An 18,743-nucleotide genomic window follows, 5' to 3' on the forward strand; every position below is an offset into this window, starting at 1 on the left:
AGGACTGGCTTGCTAAGACCATTGTGTTAAGGTGGGTTCCCTAAAAGCAAAGCCTGAGATAAAGTCTCTTGAATAAGTAATTTATTGTGAGAATTCTCTTGGGAGGAAGAGGGTAAGGGAAGCTGGATACCATGGAGGGGAAAGCTAAGTAAGGATGTGCTCTCAGCGGGACAATAGCTCTAGCCTGAATCCCTGGGGGCATGGGAACACAATCACTGCACATAGTTGGTTCATCTTTGGGGATGGGGACCAACCCCCAGGCCAAAGAGATGTAACTTTCAGGTGATTATGGTTCCATTTGCCCAAAGCAATACCCTGGGGAGAGGTGGCATGGCAGCCAACCCACATAGTTGCCAGGGCATAAGAAATCTGCCTGATGGTGAAAGACAAATACCGTATGATCTCACCTTTAATTGGAACCTAATCAACAAAAGGAACAAGCAAGCAAAATATAACCAAACGCACTGAAATTGAGAACAGGCTGACAGTGATCAGAAGGGACAGGGGAAGGGATAATGGGAGAAAAGGGTGAAGGTTTTACAGGAACAACTATAAAGGACACATGGACAATAACAAGGCAGGGTGGAACCAGGGGAAGGAGGTGGGGGAGCTGGGGTGGTGGAAAGGGGTGAGGGCAAGGAAGAAAACTGTACTTGAACAACAATGGAAGAAAAAAAAGAAATCTGCCTGAAAGTAGGACTTTTCAAGATGCGAACAGCATCAACTACATCAGTGCACTGTTCTAATTTGTCTCCTGAATAGCAAACTGTTTTTTGAAAGTCTTCTTAAAATCATCCTTAGTGAATTCTGCATCATTGCACTAGAAAAAAAAACAAAGATAATAGCACTCATTATCAGTGTCCTTAGATACCTTGCAACTGACAATGACAGGGACTCTTAACCAGGTTAAGTCTAAAAACACATGCATCTAAGAGTAACTTGTTTCCTAAGAACATGATTACTTCTAGCTGACTAGACAGAAATGGGAAATCATTACTACACTGGAGGACTCTTACTCATTAGGTTTGGGTTGTCTCTTTCAGTGAGAATTAGAAAAGTAATCTAAGATCTTAGTAACAATCAAATATCACAGATGTCTATGTACAACCAGTAACCTTCCTTTCACCTTGTCACTTCTATTCCCCTCTTGAGTCCCCCTGTTAAGTATATAGTCCATTCACATGCAAAGGACTCTGTAGTTTGGGATCCCTGAGAGTTCTGAGTGAGTATATTTGGGGAGAGGCAAGAACAACAGAATGACTTTAGGGCAAAATTCTCTCCTTAGGTTTGGAGCAGAAGGAAGTGACTGTTCTCTGTGCGCACGTGACACCGTTTCAGAGGGGAATGAACCCTCAGGGGACTGGGGTTCTGGTTACAGAGAAACCTTCTGACTAACTGTTACTCTCCCTGGTGAGCATAAATCCTGAATTTTAAAACTTACTCACTTCCTGAACCCTTGCTTATATGGCCTTTCATACGATGAGAGAAACTCTAAAATTTCCCAGCACCAGGAAATGAAGGCAGAGTGACTTAATGGGAGGAAAATGAAATGGAAACAGGGGAGCCACTTACACTGGGGATAGTAAAGAATTCATTCATGGCCAGAACAAAATATCCCACACGGGCGTAGTCTCCCTTATTTAGTTTCTCCTTGATTTCGTCCAACTTCCTAAGTTTCTTTAGACATCGAGAAGCCTCTTCAACCTGGTGAGAAATATATCAATAAGAGAGTTACTGACATAGTGCAATGGCTGCCTATTGCACTATGAAATATTCCCATCAAATCCAGCAGAAATCCAAGGTGAAGATACAGGCAGCTCATGTTTTCTCTCCCGGGGACTTCAGATCACAAATCCCACAAGAACCCGTGTCAAGGTCAGATAACATTATGGTAGCCTGTATTGATGATTTGTTGTTGTTACTCACATAATTTTCATGTGGAATATTTGGGAAAACTTTGCTCTCTAAAGGGCCATAGACATTTAAGAGGAGGAACGCACATTTCTGCAAAAGAAAAAGGCAGTGAATTAAAAAAGAGCTTGGAGAGAATGAGCCCATAGGCATGTCCAGACACACGCATGCCTACCCCAGTCTTCTGGAAGTTTCCCCAAACTGGTATTGCTCTTGGACACTAACAGGTAATGGCTGAGTATTTTCCTGCAAACAGGTCTGGTGAGTTTGCAGCATGGTTGAGGTGCTATCAGAAAACTAGGTACCACTTGGCATCCACCCCCTCAACCTGTGATTGATGGACTTCTTACATGTGAGGAGAAAGGAGAATGCTTAAGGTTCAAATTCAACTTACCAGCTTCTCTTCAGACCCCATAACCTTCACCAGGACTTCAGATTCACTGTCATGTTGCTGGCTTGGAGGATTTCCTATTGTGCAGTATGTGCACTTCCAAGCATTCCTGAGATGTCAGATATAAATGAGCAAGGAAAGGACCAGAAACTGTCACTATCACTATGGCTACCACTGTTCTCCTTTCACGAATGGCCAGTAGGCAAACAAGAAGGATGGATACACTTCTCAGGCTCTCTACAATTTTTATGTGATGACCCTCCTCCCATAGAGGGTAGTCATAGAGGGTAAGTGGATGGAGGGTAGTGTCAGGGTGAGTGGTGGGTTCTCCTTTCCCCATCTGAGCGGCTGAGAGCACCAGGAACACTACCCACCAGACCAGAGTGCTTGAAACTGTGCCCTAACTCCTGGAGGCCTCAGGCTTCCATTAGCCTGTTGAGAACATGCACAATGAGGAAACCAGACCATGTATCCTTCCTTTTCTAAATAAACACAAAACACAAAGAGCTGGCATTTCCACTTCTATAAAAAAGGGGTTTGTGCTGGGAGAGTTCTGGAAAGGACAGTGACATTATGAAGGCAAAGGACCCAGCCATTGGCCTCAGCCTCCCAGAGGCTAGAGGATGTTTCCCTCCTGCTGCCAGCATCTTTCAACAGCTCCTGGGATCATACTGCTGACCCCTGTACCTCCAGCCCAGCTCTGTCCCCATCAGGACACAAGGAAGAATCCCGCAGAGGGGAGTGAGCATTGCAGGAAGAAGGGTCTATAAAATGAGAGAAGGGGTCTGCATCTCACAAACCTTCTAGTCTCCACAGGTGGGAGGTGACAGCCCTCATGAAAGACTCTGGGACAAGTACCACAGCCAACGAGCTTTCCTCCATCCTGGCAGATTACACATTTGCCTGAGTTTTCCACCTAGAAGATAAAACAATGACCACATCCCCATGAGCTTCTGACAACCAGCACTGTGGGAATCTAGGACTCATGGCCTTTGTGCGAACCTTCAGGGACTCCTCTGTGTTTCACTGAGCTGTGAAGGAGAGCACAAAATGGGGGATTTCAGAAGAAAGATTCTTGTTCTGCTGTGAAGTTCAAGAGAAGCTTTTGTGACCAGACTGGAGACGTTTTTTTCTGTTAAACCAGAGATCCTAACACAGAACCACAGGCAACAAAACAAGAGGATGATTTCATAAGAATCTGAATCATCTCATTACCTTGCAGATAGAATGAGGTTCTGAAATAAAGTGTTAAATCCATTTGCTTACACCACAGTGACTAACATTACTGTTGGAAAAGGGGTATGTTGAGAAACTAATAAGATGGAATAAACATTTGAGAAAGCACTGCATCCTGTATTCTTGGCTGTCGGCTTCCATGAGTTGAATGGCCTGTTAGGGCTTCCTGGACTGTAGATTCACTGCCCAGAGGGACCCAGGGCCTGTGGCACTGCCTTTGGGTTGGAAAGACCATGACACATGGCCAGGTGGTACCTGGGAGGATGGAGGCCTTTGGCTCTAAAAGCCTGAGGAAGATGCCCCATGACTCAGCTTGGCATGTAAGGTGTGGAGGCTCCATCTCTCTGTGGCCAGGCAGTAACAATTGCATTGTTGCATAAACAATGTGAAGGTCTTCTTTCCCCCACTAAAGTACTCAACTAAAACTGTAGTGTTACCTGTCTCAATATAAATAACTACATTTCATTGTATTTGGAGAAGATAAAATTTGACAGCATTTGCATCCAAGTCTTGTAGTACAACTCCTTCCCATTAAACCCAATTAAATTTACAGAGCAGATATGAAGATACACTGTATTATATACAAACACGTGGGTTCATGGCAAAGACCTGGCCTGTGGCTGAGCTCTTTCTTAATGAAGGAAGCACAGTGTAAGGACTAATATTAAAGCTCACTGTCAGGTGCTGCTGTGACATCTGGTAACATTGAGATGGTCTTAGAGGGCCTGTGTGCATGTGCCTCTACCCACCCTGCTGTCCTGGACAGGGTCCCACAGCTAAATAATGCTCCTTGTTAAGGGACTACCACTGACCTGCCCATGTTGGAACATCAGGTTTCAGTTCTCTGTCAGCCATGGAATTTTTTCACATAGACCAGCCACAGCCTCCTATGGAAACATGGGATCCCCCCTCACCCTCCCAGCCCCTGGTTGTCTACTCAGCTATGCAGGGAAACCTTAGTGAGGCCTGTGGGTCTGGCTCTGCCCTTCTTCCTTGGTCTGGGAGTAGACATGACTAATAACACCCGGTCAACCCATCTGTGCAGTGACAGATGCCATTACTTCCCATCTCTCAAATGTCTGGTGGACATCCCACCCTCATCAATAGGATGAACAGGAGGTGATTGCAACAACAAAAAAAACACTTTGTAGTACGCTTTTAAAACGAAAAGTCAGTAATTACATATGAGTGTGGATCAATCAGGAATGATACGAGCCTCTTTTGCTTTCTTGGTTCTGCCTTCTGAGAAAACCCAGGTAGTTTGAGAATCACTGGAGGGTTATTCTATCCCAGATAGAAACATCCTATCTATCCCAGGGTGGAGAAATTCCTCCCCTTCTGTGACCATCTGAGGTGACATAAATGTGATTGGTTTGGAGACTGGCCCCTCACATTGATGAGTGCTGGGTGGAGGGAAGTGGGCTGTTGAGGAACAGGAGGAGGCAAGGATGACAACTTCCACCCTTGTGTACTTTGACTACTTCTGCTTTCTCGAAACACATGCATTCTGTGCCATTTTTCTCCTGGGATTACTCCCTCAGACTCACTGCTGTATCACTTTCCCTTGCCATCCTTGTCCTCCTCCAACATTTACACAGAATCCCTCAGGTTCCAATCATTGGCCATTTGAATGGCCCCAGATGATCCAATCACTTTCAAAGCTGCAGTTCTATTGCTATGTCGCCAGCTCCCAGCTGTCCAGCCTGTCTCCTGCCTTTGTGCACATCCCTGTGTTCACCCAGCATCTTCTCCTGGGCCCTTGGATCACACCCCAAACTCATGCAGTCAAAACTGAATGTATTCTCTTGTCCCCCACATCCACTACCTGTTCTTTCTTGATGCTTCCATTTCATAAAACTACAACTTCCACAGAAAACCTGAGAATCCAACCTGGGTCTATACACTTTTTCTTATTGCAAATAAAAACTCCCCACTCCTTCTCACAGTAATTTTTAAGCTTCCAGTGTTGGTTCCATTGTCTCTGCAGGGTCCATGGCAAACAGGGATGCTGAGACCCTAATGAACCAAACAACCACAGTACACAAAGAACAGAAAGGTCCTTCTTGAAGCCAATGGGCAGAGTAAGAGTAATTTGGTACACAGCCATGTTATTTCTCTTAATGTAGGAAGTAATAAAGATAAAAAGCCACTAAGATGTATTTTGAATCTTGTTTAGGGATTTGGGATAAATAGTCTTCACTTGGGGGGAATCAGGACTTTGGTCATTTCTTTTAATTTAAAATATGTCCATATATGAGAAAGTGCAAGAACCAAGGATGTTGGGAACTACCCTGCCTGGTTTCAGAAGCTGTAAGCACCCCATGGCTAAGGCTGAGTGAGTGACCTTTCAGACCATAAGCCACTAAGGAGACAAAGCTTATCTCCTGGGAGGGGCCCTGCTTCTGCTCCTTTTTCTTTACCCTGCCTGGCGCCCAATGCTTGGTGGGTTAGGCAATGACGGGTAAGATTTCCCAAAGGGGGCAACGACCTAAGACAGGCACTATCATGGGGAGAACCCAAGGAAGGACTTGGGGGGCTATAGCAAAAGCTGGTGATGGACCCTTACCCTTCGGCTTTGACATAGCCTGAGTCCTCATTCTGTCTGTGAGAAGACTCCTAATCTCTTGGCTGCCTCACTTGCCCCTGGTTGACTTATGCCTGAAACAATGAGACAGGGTGGTGCCACCCTATGCTGGAAAGGGCAGGTGAGCAAGCCTAAGAAAGAATACATAAAATCCAATGGGAGGAAGTGGGGAGGGTTCGGTGGGTGGGCTGGAATGGGAGTAAAAGGGAGAAAACTGTACTTGAACAATGATTAAAATAAAAAAAAATACATAAAATCCTGTGAAACCTGCTTTGCTAAGAATGTTCTCAATTAAATGATACTTGTCTAGGCAGGAAATGGTTTTGTTCCCCAAAGTTTTGTAGCCCTTTAGCTAACAGACCCTGACTCAGAATAAACCCTTGAAGTTCTTTGTATGCTATTTGTTGTTTGATCCTTACTGCCTGACAATGATTAATGAACCTTACCTGTATTCTTGTATAAATTGAACCCAATAAAATCTCGTCAAGGCAAGGCTTGGCACGCTCTCCCCTTGAGAGAGTAGCCATCCCATCCCTTTTCCTCCACAGAACTTGGGAGTCCATGTGAATTTGTCTCGTATCTCATCCAAACACCGCAGACACTGTGAGCCGGTACATGCGTCACCAAGGGACATCTTGTCAAGAGCTTCCATTCCATGTTCTGGGGAGAATCTTGAATCACATGCACAATGGAGACTGAGACTGCTCCATCATGGAGGCCTGAGACAATTTCCTTCTCTCCACTGTAGGGACTCACAGTCCTTCTCACTCTCCAGAAAGTGGCAACCCTCTTCCCAGAAGGACAAGGAAATAACAAACATAACCAGTACATAAGAATCTTGCACCCCCAATCTTTTAATCAAGACCAGACTCTTATCCCTTTGGCTCTTTCTTTCTCAGCCCATCTGCACACTTGAATTGTCATAGGAGAGCATGTAAAGTAATAACGTCCCTGGTTCCAATGTCTGAAATTCTGATCAATTGATCTGGGTGGGGCTTAGGCATTGGCACTCTCCTTAAATCATATAACGAGTAGCTTATGTATGAAAAGCATCTGGAGACTATTTAACAATTCTAATGTTTAAGTCATAATTCAGAACACTTAAATCAACATTTTGTTTAGAGTGGGATTCAGGTAATGTCATTTTCCAAAGGTGACTCTAGTACAGCCTAAATTGAGATTTAGCCTGAGCCACTGTGGTTATTAATGCATGAGAATCTTGTAAGTCATTGTTGAATTGGCCTGTAATATCTATCCTAGGAAACATTATTATTAACAGGAGTGAGGCTACTCTTCCTGGAACAGTTGTTTTCTCCTCCCCACAGACCGTTGGTTACTGGCAGTATGACAGGACCCTCTGGGTCACCATCTCTTATTCAGGGTCCTGGGAACCATGCACATGTCCCAGAGAAGAAATCCACCACCACCTGCAGCTCTTTTAAGCCACCACCCTAATGATAAAAATAAATTCAAGGTCCTCCATATTCCAATTCTTCTTCCAGAAGATCACACCCCTCTCCATTCATCCAAATTGCAAGATGGAACCTATCTGACTTTTCACAGGAAACCAACCACAGTACACTACACTTGCAGTGCTTTTGTACCTTCAGTAGAATGACATGGCCTCTTTTCCGTCAGGCAGCCTCAGCTTTATCTCACCCAGGGCAGAGAAGTCACACACTAGTGTGATCCACTGTCAAGTGACCTGAGAAATGATCATGTCACTGCCTGTCTCTTGGGTACTCTAGAGTCCCTGATCCCCAGTACTTATTGTTACATAATAGATCATTGAAGTTGAAACAATCCTCAAGTGCAGGGATATTATTTCTATCTTCTTCATGGACACTGGGCATTTCTATGCACTTCAGTAACTGTATGTTGAAGGAATAAATAAATGAGTATGGTTTCACTTAGGAAAAGAGAACATTTGTTATCTTTTTAGCAAACATTAGCATATAATAAATGGTTGGTCTGGCTGATTATTTCAGATTACATGACAACACACAGCAGTTGTCACCAGAAAGTATAGGTAGCCCTCTGACGACAGGAAGCTGTCATGTGGTGCCAAGATCGATATTGAAATTTCCAGAAACCAGGGTCTCCACCAACAAGAGAAAATCTGGGAGATACAGAGGACCCACCAAGGTAGTAGTGTATTCTGAGATCTGCCAGTTTGAGTCACATTGGTTCTTGATCAAAAGACAGAAAATATATGAAAAATTGAACCTGATTGCTACAAAGTGTTGCACCCAGAGATAAGGATAGGACCTGTGTGTTGGAAGTTTCTAACTCCTTCAAGTAATCCAGATAAAGTAACTCCATACCAATAGAGAATGGTAGAGACATTACAGTAGTCATTGACTAGACCCAACAGTAATTTCTCTTTACTAAACACAGTGGGTGAAATGTCCCAATGTCCAGGTGTTTGAAAGACCCAGAACATCAAATAATGTAAAGTTCTGGACCTCACATTCCCAGTGTTAGATGAAGTCCCAGAGGCCAGCTCTCTGTAAGTTAATGTAGAATTCTGTGAATGTCCTGGGTGGCCATTTCTACCTGAAGAGTACAAGATGGCACCTTTCCCCTTCTTCTCCTTCTCAAGTTCTCATTCATACCAGATGTTGTGAAAAGTACCACTTTGTCCTGAATCTACACTGCATATTACATATTTTTGTTGCCTCCATGGTCTTTTTCCACCTTCTTCCACCTCAGGGAGAAACCACCTTCACAGATGGAAAGGAAGCCTGCTCAGCCTCTGAGGTGGAGCCAAAGGGGGCATCAAAATAAACAATTTCCAGGTCAGCCCCTCACACAGGCTACATCCACCTCCCAAGAGCTCCCTCCCCAACAGCAACATCCTCATGAAAAAATTTGCCAATAATTTCCACTTTAAAAAGAATTATGTATGTCTATTTGTTCATTTTACTGAAGGATGGAAGAGTATGTAGAGTAATCAGAGAAGAAATATGCTCTTAGTTTCCTGTGTCATGAAGTAGTATATGGTTTTGTATCTGTCCCAAGATAGACTATCTACTGGATGGGTTCATCTGGATGATGAGGAGCAAACTTTTTCCTTTTCAGATTTCATTAAAGTAAGGAAATAGTAACCTTTATCAAAAAAATCTGGGATGGACTTGAAGATGACCCTATACCCTGTTAAGAAAGGTTTTTATGCATTCCATAATCATGTTTGCTTTTACAACTTTGACAACTTTACAACATCTACATGTATAGCTAAAACTCAGCTATATGAGATCTATTTTAGATGGCTCCTCATCATCCCCATCTGAAATGATTTACAACCCACAGATAACCTTGCATGCAACCTAATGTTCAAAGGAGCAACACTGAAGGCACACGAAATACGTTTGTATGTATGTATGTATGTACATACATAAATAAATAAAGGCACTGGAGAGGAGAAAAAGAAACAATGTTAACTATGTACTGAGAAACCATAAAAATGATACAGTACATATAAAATTAGTTATGTAATGAGAACTTGTATAAAATAATAATTACCTTTTTGTAGTGGGAAGTGGAAGGATAAATCCAAGCTGAAAGAAAAAAAGATCCAAGTTGATGCTTAGCCTGTGTTTAAGTTTTGTGAGTCTGGCATTCCCACCTCCTTATAAATATTTCTGCACAAATGTCCAACTGTCATCTCAAAGTCCAGGTGTCTCATTGAGGAACCATCTCCCTCTCCTCACCTGTTCTTCTAGGTCCATCCACAGAACCCAGAAATACATCTTTGGAAACTTATCCCTTGCTTTTGTGCATTTTAAAATAACTTTTCAGAGGTTTTCCTTCACAATCTCTTAGGCACCTCTCACCCCCTCTCCATTCCCACCAGTGCCACTCACACCTGCCTCCTCACACCAGGACTATTCAACCAACACTTGGGTCCCACACCTACAGAATGTCAGACACCTGGACAATGTTGGGCACATAAAGGACAAACCCTCAGAGGGGTCTAGAAAGACAAAAGGAATCCATGGAAAAATAAGAATAAGACAATGTGAGAAGGACCTTACTTGAGAGTTCAGGGGGGCCCAGGGAAGGGGGTGACCAGGCAGGTCAGCCAGGGAACATTCAGACAGGAGTGACATGGGAGCTGAGCCTTGAAGATTGACTATACATTTCTTGGGCTGAAAGACAGTGAAGTCAGTTCAAGTCCCTGTGTTGTTTGAGATACTGTTTTTAAAGGTGTCATATCAAAACTCAGGAGAATCCCTGGTTCTGCACTGTGTATGTTATGAGTTTAAACTCCTTAGCTTGACATTAAATCTCTCTGCCAACACCAACAATTGATGGATTATGCTGTATCTCATATAATCTGTCTATATCAACTCAGATCATGTTAATTATGGTTCTGGTTTTACAACACTCTTTCTCTCGAGTGTGTTCCGCCTATTTGTTTGACTGCAGACAGTCCTCTTTTTTTCAGTGCCTACAGTTATCTGCAAGCACCTGGGTCAGAGTGACCTTTTCCCTCCTCCAGGCCCCTTCATGCGTACCAACAGAGCCCCTTTGACAAATGGATGGGTTCCCTTGTACTGAGGTATGAGTGTAGGACACCTCTTCCTGTGAAAAGGATAAAGTCTGGGGCCCCAAGGCTGCATCCACAAGTCAACATATATTTGGTGAACAAGTGGTGACCTCCTCTTTGACCACAACAAAGAAAGTCACACTTTCTGTCCCCGTCAGTGAAGTACCTCTATCAGAAGTCTTAGGCGTTTTCCACCACAGGTCAGGTGGTCCCTCCAGTTATTTGCTTTTTCGTAGCCTCCTCTGATTTCAAACTCCTTGGGGGGTGAACCAGTTTCCATCTTCAGTTCTTATGCACTTCCTTGTGGCTCCTGTAAGACCAGGGTACTTTGATCCTGACCCCTCTTTGTCCTCAGTGCTCAGAGGTTGGCCTCCCACCACCTTGGATCTGATGTCACCCATCTGGGTTCAAGATCAATAGCAGGAGCTTTTGATCTCCCCTTTCATGCTTCAGGACCCCTAAACACAGCCTGTAAATTCCCTCCAAGGTGACTTGCTGCTTTCAATTAAAATCTCAATAGGGGACCTGCAGCTCACAATGGCACTAAGGCAACATCCATGTCCTGTATTACAACAATTTTCTTTGACTTTACCATCATTATTGAGCAGATATGTTTCCATCTTTGAAATCATGGGTAGCTGATACTAAAATAATTGTGAAATATTAATCAGTAGAAAGTTTAACTGATATGTAAAAGATATTCATATACTTTATGACATTATCATTAGATAAAAGAAAATTAAACCACAATCAAATTCTACAGTCTAAGCACTAGGGTGGCCACTGCAAAAAGACAATAACAAGTGTTGGTGAGAATGCAGAAAAATTGGAACCCTCAGATTTTGTTGATGAGAATTAAACTGGTGCAATACCTTTAAAAATTGTTTGTTTTTTTCTCAATAATATCAACAGAGAATTACCATATAATTCTGTAATTCCACTCCAGGGTATATACTAAAAAGAATTTTAAAAATGTGTTCACAAAAAAACTTTACGTGAAACAGTATTATTCATGATAGCTAAAGAATGAGAAAACCCTAACTGAAGGCTAAATGCAATACTGCATATCCATATTATGGCTCACACAGGACAATAAAAAAGAAAGAAGTATAATACATGGTACTGTGTGTATGAACCTTGAAGCTTCATGCTAAGTGAAGGAACCAGTGACAGAAAGGCAGATGTTATGTGAGTCAACTGACATAAAATGCTTAAATAGGTCCATTTATAGGTCAGAACACAGATTAATCAGTGCTTAGGGTGGGCGATGAGCCTGGGTGGGAAAGGGCACTGACAGCTGAAAGGCATCGGGTTTCCTTTGGTGGGGACTAAATGTTCTAAAATTAGATTGTGAAGTTGGTTTTATAGTCTTGTGAATGAACAAAATAAAAATATCAGTAAAATCTATACTCTAAATGGTGAATTATACATGTGTGTGTTATATCGCAGGGAAGCTGTTTCAAAAGTGTTATGATACAAACATTTATTTATATTAGTGTTCTCATAGCCATATTAAAAATAATCTGATATGAAGTTCATCATCTATACAATCAGTAAAAAACTTTTATAATGTTAAAATCACAAAACACTTTACATTCATCTGTAAACAAAATCTCAAAGTCACAGCAGGAGGCAGGCTTGTAATTATTTTCCATTTCTTAGATGGGAAGTTTCAGGCTCCAGAAGGTCCCAGTCTTCACACTGTCTCTCAGCAGAGCTGAGGCTGGGATCAGGTTTTCTGACTCTAAACTCTGTTGTCTCCTCACTGCATCTAACACCCTGTCCTGGTGGTGATTATCCAGGTGGGATACAGGACGTGAACGTGGAGGCTGAGGACCTCTTCCCTGTTATATCTGACTCAAAGTAAAATGTGCAATATTTTCCACCCAGAGACTGACATTCCTGCACTTGTCTTTGGGCATCCTCACGGGCACTTCCACGTGGGGGTGAGCACTTGATATGCAGCACTGCTTAAAGTGCAAAAAACATCATCTTAGGGATCCCTTCCTTCTTCTTTCAAGCCACATGGGGCCTCAGTTCCTTGAATGACAGGAAATTGACATGGGTAATTATATTACTGCATGTGATTCCTTCACAGAGGGGCTGCAAATTAAAATAAACCCTGAAACCTACCTCGTTCCAATTTCCTCTTAATTAACAGCCCCTTCTTCTCTCCACAATTCACAGGAAGTATTTCATCTTGAAAATCCACAGGCACACCTGGCTGCTCTCCTGTCCCTGAAAGAGAAGATACTTCATTCTGTCTCATTTTACAATTGCACATGGAAAACTTCCTGTCATGTAGTTGTTGTTTCTATAAAGTCATAGAGGTACCTGGGGAACTTTATTCCACAAATCTGCAGTTTCAGAGTCTTTCTTTCAGTGACATTTCTTTTCATTGGCATTGTGGTTTCAGATACACAACCACAGAATGTCTACTTTGATTTCACCTCTCAGACCCCCACAATCAGAATGTTTTAGCAGAGACAGCAGGAGTCAGTGCAACTGTCTTAGCTCCCCATGCAGTCAGCCCCCTGATACTTACGTGACAGTGGTACATACAGCTGCTGTCCTGGTAGAAGGGAGCTCTGCAGCTGGGCTACTTCCCTGCACATAGGTCATAGGTCACTGGAGGCAAAGTCCCAGACTGTACCTGTCTCTTCCTGTGTGAGCTCTGACTCTGGAGCAGAGGGGACAGTGATGGGGTGACCTAATGGAGATGGTGTCTGCCTGCTGTTTGTGTTCACTGCTTTGCCTCATTTCTCCCCCACATCAGCCTTCTCCAAAGCTGAAAGGGGAGCCCAGGAAGCTCTAGAGCAATCTGCAAATTGCATGGTTGGCTGGACCATTTGCAGTCTGACAATGGTGTGCCCTTTATCAGAAGATAAACCCATTTCTCTGATCATCTAATTTTGTGATCTTGTCTCCTCCTATCCACACCCTTATCTGTTAGGGTTCTTTGGACACTAAAGGCATCCCTCCCTAAGGAAGACAGAAATGGGGGATAAGTTGTGACCAAAACAAAAGTGATGGGGGATCATTGTTATTATAAAGGCTGACTCTGACAATTCTGGATTCTGTTCAGACTCTTACTGGGAATGATGCCTCATACTTTGCCCAACCAGCCTGCAGGGTGCAGTTTTCAGAGTTCCCAGGTGATTCAGATTTAATTTTGATTTTATTTTTTCGGAAATGCTTTTGCCAGGCTTGTATCTGATTCTTCTTGATGAAAAGTCTGAGTGACAATAGGAGATTATTAGAAAGAAAGAGGAAATTGCAGTCATTAAAATGGTACACATTTTGTACCATTTTGTAACAGTGAAGGAAGAGCAAAGATCCAGGCACCTGAGGAGGAAACACCTAGGATGTATGGGAGGTGGAGAGGTATTAATGATATCTGTCTTCCAGAGCTGCTCTGAGTATTCTTTCTAGAAAGAAACCACCTTGCCCAGGTCTTCCACCACTTGGGTGCTGAGTCTGCCACTCAGCACCAGATACGATTAATCAGGGGCTGGTGCCAATATCTGTTCTGCCTCATGCAGAGTGTCTCTGGACAATGTCCCCGCACTGATTCTCAGTTGTTCAGTGGTGGGATGTGGTGGTGACAAATGCTATATGAACATCATGGCCAAAGAGGTCAGTTTGGAGAGACTGTCCTGTCCCAACCTCTTTCCAAACCCCATCAGCAATGAACAGAACTTTCCAAATCCTGGCTGCTATATTCCCCTTAGGAACCTCAACAACTGTAAATGCCTCTTTTTCAGGGCCACTGTGTGTGTCCTTGGGATTGTACCTCTTGTGTGAAAGCCAGGCCTTCATTTGTCTCTCATGCAAACACGGTGACTTCAACTGTAAGGGATGATTATGGGAGACTTAAACAATTGTGGTTTAGGAAATTTGTTTAATACTGAAGGAGACCAATTGAATGAATTTGGTCCTAGACTCCAGTGGTCCCAGTAATCGTCCCTGGCTGGTGGAGTGGTATCCTCATGGGGAGACCGCCAGGATCTGCTGTGTCAGGTCACTTTGTTGGGAGGCAACTCTCCATGGGTTGCCACATGCCCCAGAGTATCTTTTCAAGGATGTGTGAATACAAATAGTTCTAGAAGCCAGAGTTAATGTAGCCCTCCAGGTCAGAAGGCAAATTTGTTTCCCAACCAATATAAAACAGAGAATATCTCCCTCCTTAGAAATATCTCAGGATAATAAAGCCTCCCTTCTCTCCTCAGAGGAGGTTTTTTTAAGTTCCAAGGTGATGGTCACATTCCGTCTCTTGATACAGATTTGCATTTTAGAGGAGTGTAATTTAATCTGAACTGACAGAATGATGTACTTAATACTTGCACATCTCATTGTAAATTTTATCAGGAAAAAGCAAAATAAATACAAATATTGAAGTCTAGTTAATATAATATACATGCTAAAGTGTTTGGAAGGAAGTATGCTATTGTTTGCTACTTATAAATGTTTCAATATTGAGGATGGTTTTTTAATAAATAGAGAAATGGATAAACAGACATAAATGTGATAGAGCAAGAATAGTACATGTTCATTGTGAATCTATGTTTACTGTTAATTTTCCCAAGTTTTTTGGTAAATTTTAAATTTGTATAATTCAATAGTTGGATAAAGAGGTTTTGGCAAGAAAAAAGCATAGTAACCAAAAAGTGACAGTTAAAATACAAGAGAATATTTGTCAGCCGCACAATAGATTTTAGAAGACAATGCAGTAATCATATCAGTATATTGAGGAGAAAGAAATGTTCACCTACAATCTTTAATCTTGATAAAAAATTATTTCAAAATAAAGGTCAATTTGCACATACCACCCTTGGCAGTGTACCACCTTAGACACCCTCACCAAAACAATGAACAATTTTTTTCAGGTACACCAAAGGTGACACCAAAGAAAGAAGCAATGATGAGTATACAAAATGATGAAAGATTCATGGAAGTAAATAGTGACTGCAAAATTATAATAGTTTCAAAATTTATAATTTAAAAGATGAACAACAAAATGTAAAACTACAATAGCCTAATGATAAAGATGGGGTGTTTAATTAGAGGGAATCCATGCTAACTCCTTGACATTCTTTGAGATTAAGGCATGTTTAAAGAGATTACAGAAGTTTTGTCTCCAATTTCCACAGCAAAAGAGAAAAAAAATGAAGTGTAGAATTCTATCTCAATCAACAGATAGCATACAAGAGACACAAAAATACACAAAAGGTGTGGTTAGCAAGAATATAGATATATTAGTTCACATATGTCAGGGATCATAATTAAAGCAACAAGTAAAACATATCTATTACAAGATTAGGATTATCAGAGAAGATTACAAAAAGCTGTGTCATTATGAGAGGAATAAAACAAAGCTGCATAAGAAGGTTTAATGAAGAGATAAAAAACAGAAAACATAAAAGTTAATGTAACAGAATTAGCCCTGTGAAAAAAGAAATTTGAAGGCAAAAAGCATTAATAAAGATGAAGAGGAACACTCTGTAACTACAAAAGAAGACATCCAGTAAGTGATTACAACCATAAATAATGTCAAAGTATTTAAAGTAAAACAACAGTACAAGAAATAATTGGCAAATATTCAATCATTTGGAAAATTTAATACATCACTAAGTACAAGCCTGATGGATCAAGGATGACTTATTACTGTGGATCCCATAGATTTAAATAGTAGGTTTCATAAAAAAATATGTATACAGGGAGAAGCCCTTGCCAACATATAGTTCAAATGTATACTATTTTAAAAGGACTTAAAACATTTACAAATATTGATCACACATTAGGTTCCAAAAGAACTTTCAACAAATTTTAAAGAATTAATGAAGTCAATTCTTCATGTGGTATTTCAGATACCTACTTTTAATTCCTAATTTACTAATATCTACATTCTTGGAGATGTCATAGTCCAGATAAAATACCATAGTTCATAACTTCCCTAATAGCTGGCAGAACCACCAGTTTAACACTTGATGAAAAAGAATCCCAGATGGTGTCAAAGGAGGTGGGATCTACACTAACCTCCTTCTCAGACCAAATTGGAGTTCCAAGTAAATTATAGAAAAATATCATGAATAACCAACTGAACAATAGCTGGAGAAAAGCCTTATAACCAAGGACTTAGCAAAGAAAACACATCACCACAATGAGAATGGTAGGAAGTCCAGCAGTGTAAGAGGGCTGGCTGGGCTCCCACAGGCAGCAGCTAGAGTTCCAAAGGAATATTTCAGTGACCAGAGGGTGTCCCCAAGGCCAGCACACCAAGACTACAGCACCAGACCTGGAAAAGGCCCCAAATAACATCTGGGTATGAAAAGTGGCCTGGTTTCTGTGTGCTAGGGAGAGATGGCTAGAAACACAGAGAGCCTCTTAACAGGCCAATGCACAAAATTTTGTTTGCAGCCACTTACTCTGGGTCCTGGCAGAATAAGGACAGAGTGGACAAGAGCCTCATGAAGAGAGTCTGGGTTTGGTGGCTATGGAGAGAGACCTGAAGAGTGAGCCTATGGCAACCCTGTGCTGCATCATTCCCCATATTGCAGAAGTCATCTTTCTCAGGCAGAGCACTCCCTTCCACGAGGCATCAGCCTGAGGGAAGCGATAGCCGCACCTGCAGGAATCCCTCTTGCCCCACACTGTGGAGCTTAAGCTGGGCTGCTGAGGAGTACAGATAGAAGCACCTTCAGTGATTAAGCCTAACAGAAAGCCTGCAAGAAGAGACAGATTGTTGGGAAATCTGGGACTTTAGTAGACCATTCCACAGGTCCCATGATGGTAAAAGCTGTCCTCGGGGTCAGCCAGGTCCAGCAGAGGGAGCCATGATGTGTAAATCGCTTATAACTCCAAACATATTGCCTAGTGCCAGTCACAGTCAGCATGTGACAGTGTGACACAGGTCTACCACAGAGTCTGTACTGATTTCTCAAATACATAGAAACAAACACAAAAAAATCAGCCAAAAAGGGAAGCAAAGAAACAAGCTCCAATTGAAAGAACAAAATAATTCTCCATAAGAGTAAAATGAAATGAAGGCAAGCAAAGTATCAGACATAAAGTTCAAACTAGCAATTATAGGATACTCAACAACATAAAAAAAGACATGGAAACTATAGAAAAAGGCCAGTCAGAAATAAAGAATGCTATATCTGAAATAATACACTGGAAGGAATAAATAGTAGGTTAGATGAAGCAGAGTGTCGAATCAGTGATTTGGAAGGCAAGGCAGAAAAAACACCCAATCAGAGCAGCAAAAGAAAAAAAAATAAATGAAAAAGAGAGTTTAAGGGACCTTTGGGGCAACATGAAGTATAACAACATCCACACCATGGGGATACAAGAAGGAGAAGAGTGTGAGCAAGGGATCGAGAATCTATTTGAAGAAATAATGACCGAAAACTTCCTTAACTTGGTGAAGGAAAAAGAGACTATGCTTCCTGTACTAACAGGAAGCATAGGTAGTCCCAAACATGATGAACCCAGAAGACCATCCCAAGACACACATACTTAAAAATGGCAAAGCTTAGAGACAATGAGAGAAGTGTAAAAGCTGCTGGAGAAATCAATTATTTACCTGCCAGGAAGTTCCCATTAGACTGCCATATGTTTTCTTAACAAAAATATTTCAGTCCATAAGGGATTGGCATGAAATACTCAAGCAATGAAAAACAAGGACCTATAATGAGACTACTTTATCCAGCAATTTAAAATTGGAGGAGAAATAAAGAGCTTTCCGGACAAGAAAAAGCTAAAGGAGTTTGTGAACACCAAAGCAGTATTGCAACAAATGTTAAAGAACTTGCTTTAAGAAAAAAGAAAAAAAAGAGGAAACTAGTTAAAAAAATAAAATGGCAATAAATACATATCTATCAATAATCATTTTAAATGTAAAAGGCTTAAATGCTACAACCAAAAGACATAGGATGGCTAAATGGATGCGGAAACAAGAACTTAATATACGCTGGCACCAAGAGATATCTCTCAAATAGAAAGATACACACAGACTAAAAGTAATAGGATAGAAAGAGATATTTCATGCAAATGGAAAGGCAAAAAAAAGC

The 18,743-nt window shown here is 41.7% G+C and overlaps 1 protein-coding gene across 1 annotated transcript; it reads right to left on the reverse strand.

Annotated features, from left to right (window-relative positions):
- Positions 1-596: 596 nt before the first annotated feature.
- Positions 597-3,251, reverse strand: LOC123814640 (nuclear body protein SP140-like protein). Its single transcript, XM_045832564.1, has 5 exons — positions 3,103-3,251; positions 2,306-2,411; positions 1,927-2,004; positions 1,573-1,704; positions 597-820 (listed from the first exon to the last, which is right to left on the reverse strand). Exons 2-5 carry the CDS (start codon positions 2,324-2,326, stop codon positions 743-745), a joined length of 309 nt encoding a protein of 102 aa, XP_045688520.1. The 5' UTR covers positions 2,327-2,411; positions 3,103-3,251; the 3' UTR covers positions 597-742.
- Between the last annotated feature and the right edge of the window lie 15,492 nt (positions 3,252-18,743).

Source organism: Phyllostomus hastatus, unplaced genomic scaffold, assembly GCF_019186645.2.
Source record: "Phyllostomus hastatus isolate PE091 unplaced genomic scaffold, TTU_PhHast_1.1 phas_contig_1633, whole genome shotgun sequence".
NCBI lineage: Eukaryota > Metazoa > Chordata > Mammalia > Chiroptera > Phyllostomidae > Phyllostomus > Phyllostomus hastatus.

Excerpts from the sequence above, each read along its gene's own strand:
- LOC123814640 (XM_045832564.1), bottom strand. The coding sequence starts at position 2,326 with ATGGGGTCTGAAGAGAAGCTG. Across the intron at positions 2,005-2,305 it reads TGGGGTCTGAAGAGAAGCTG|AAATGTGCGTTCCTCCTCTT; the intron begins GTAAGTTGAATT and ends TTTCTTTTGCAG. Across the intron at positions 1,705-1,926 it reads ATATTCCACATGAAAATTAT|GTTGAAGAGGCTTCTCGATG; the intron begins GTGAGTAACAAC and ends ATTTCTCACCAG.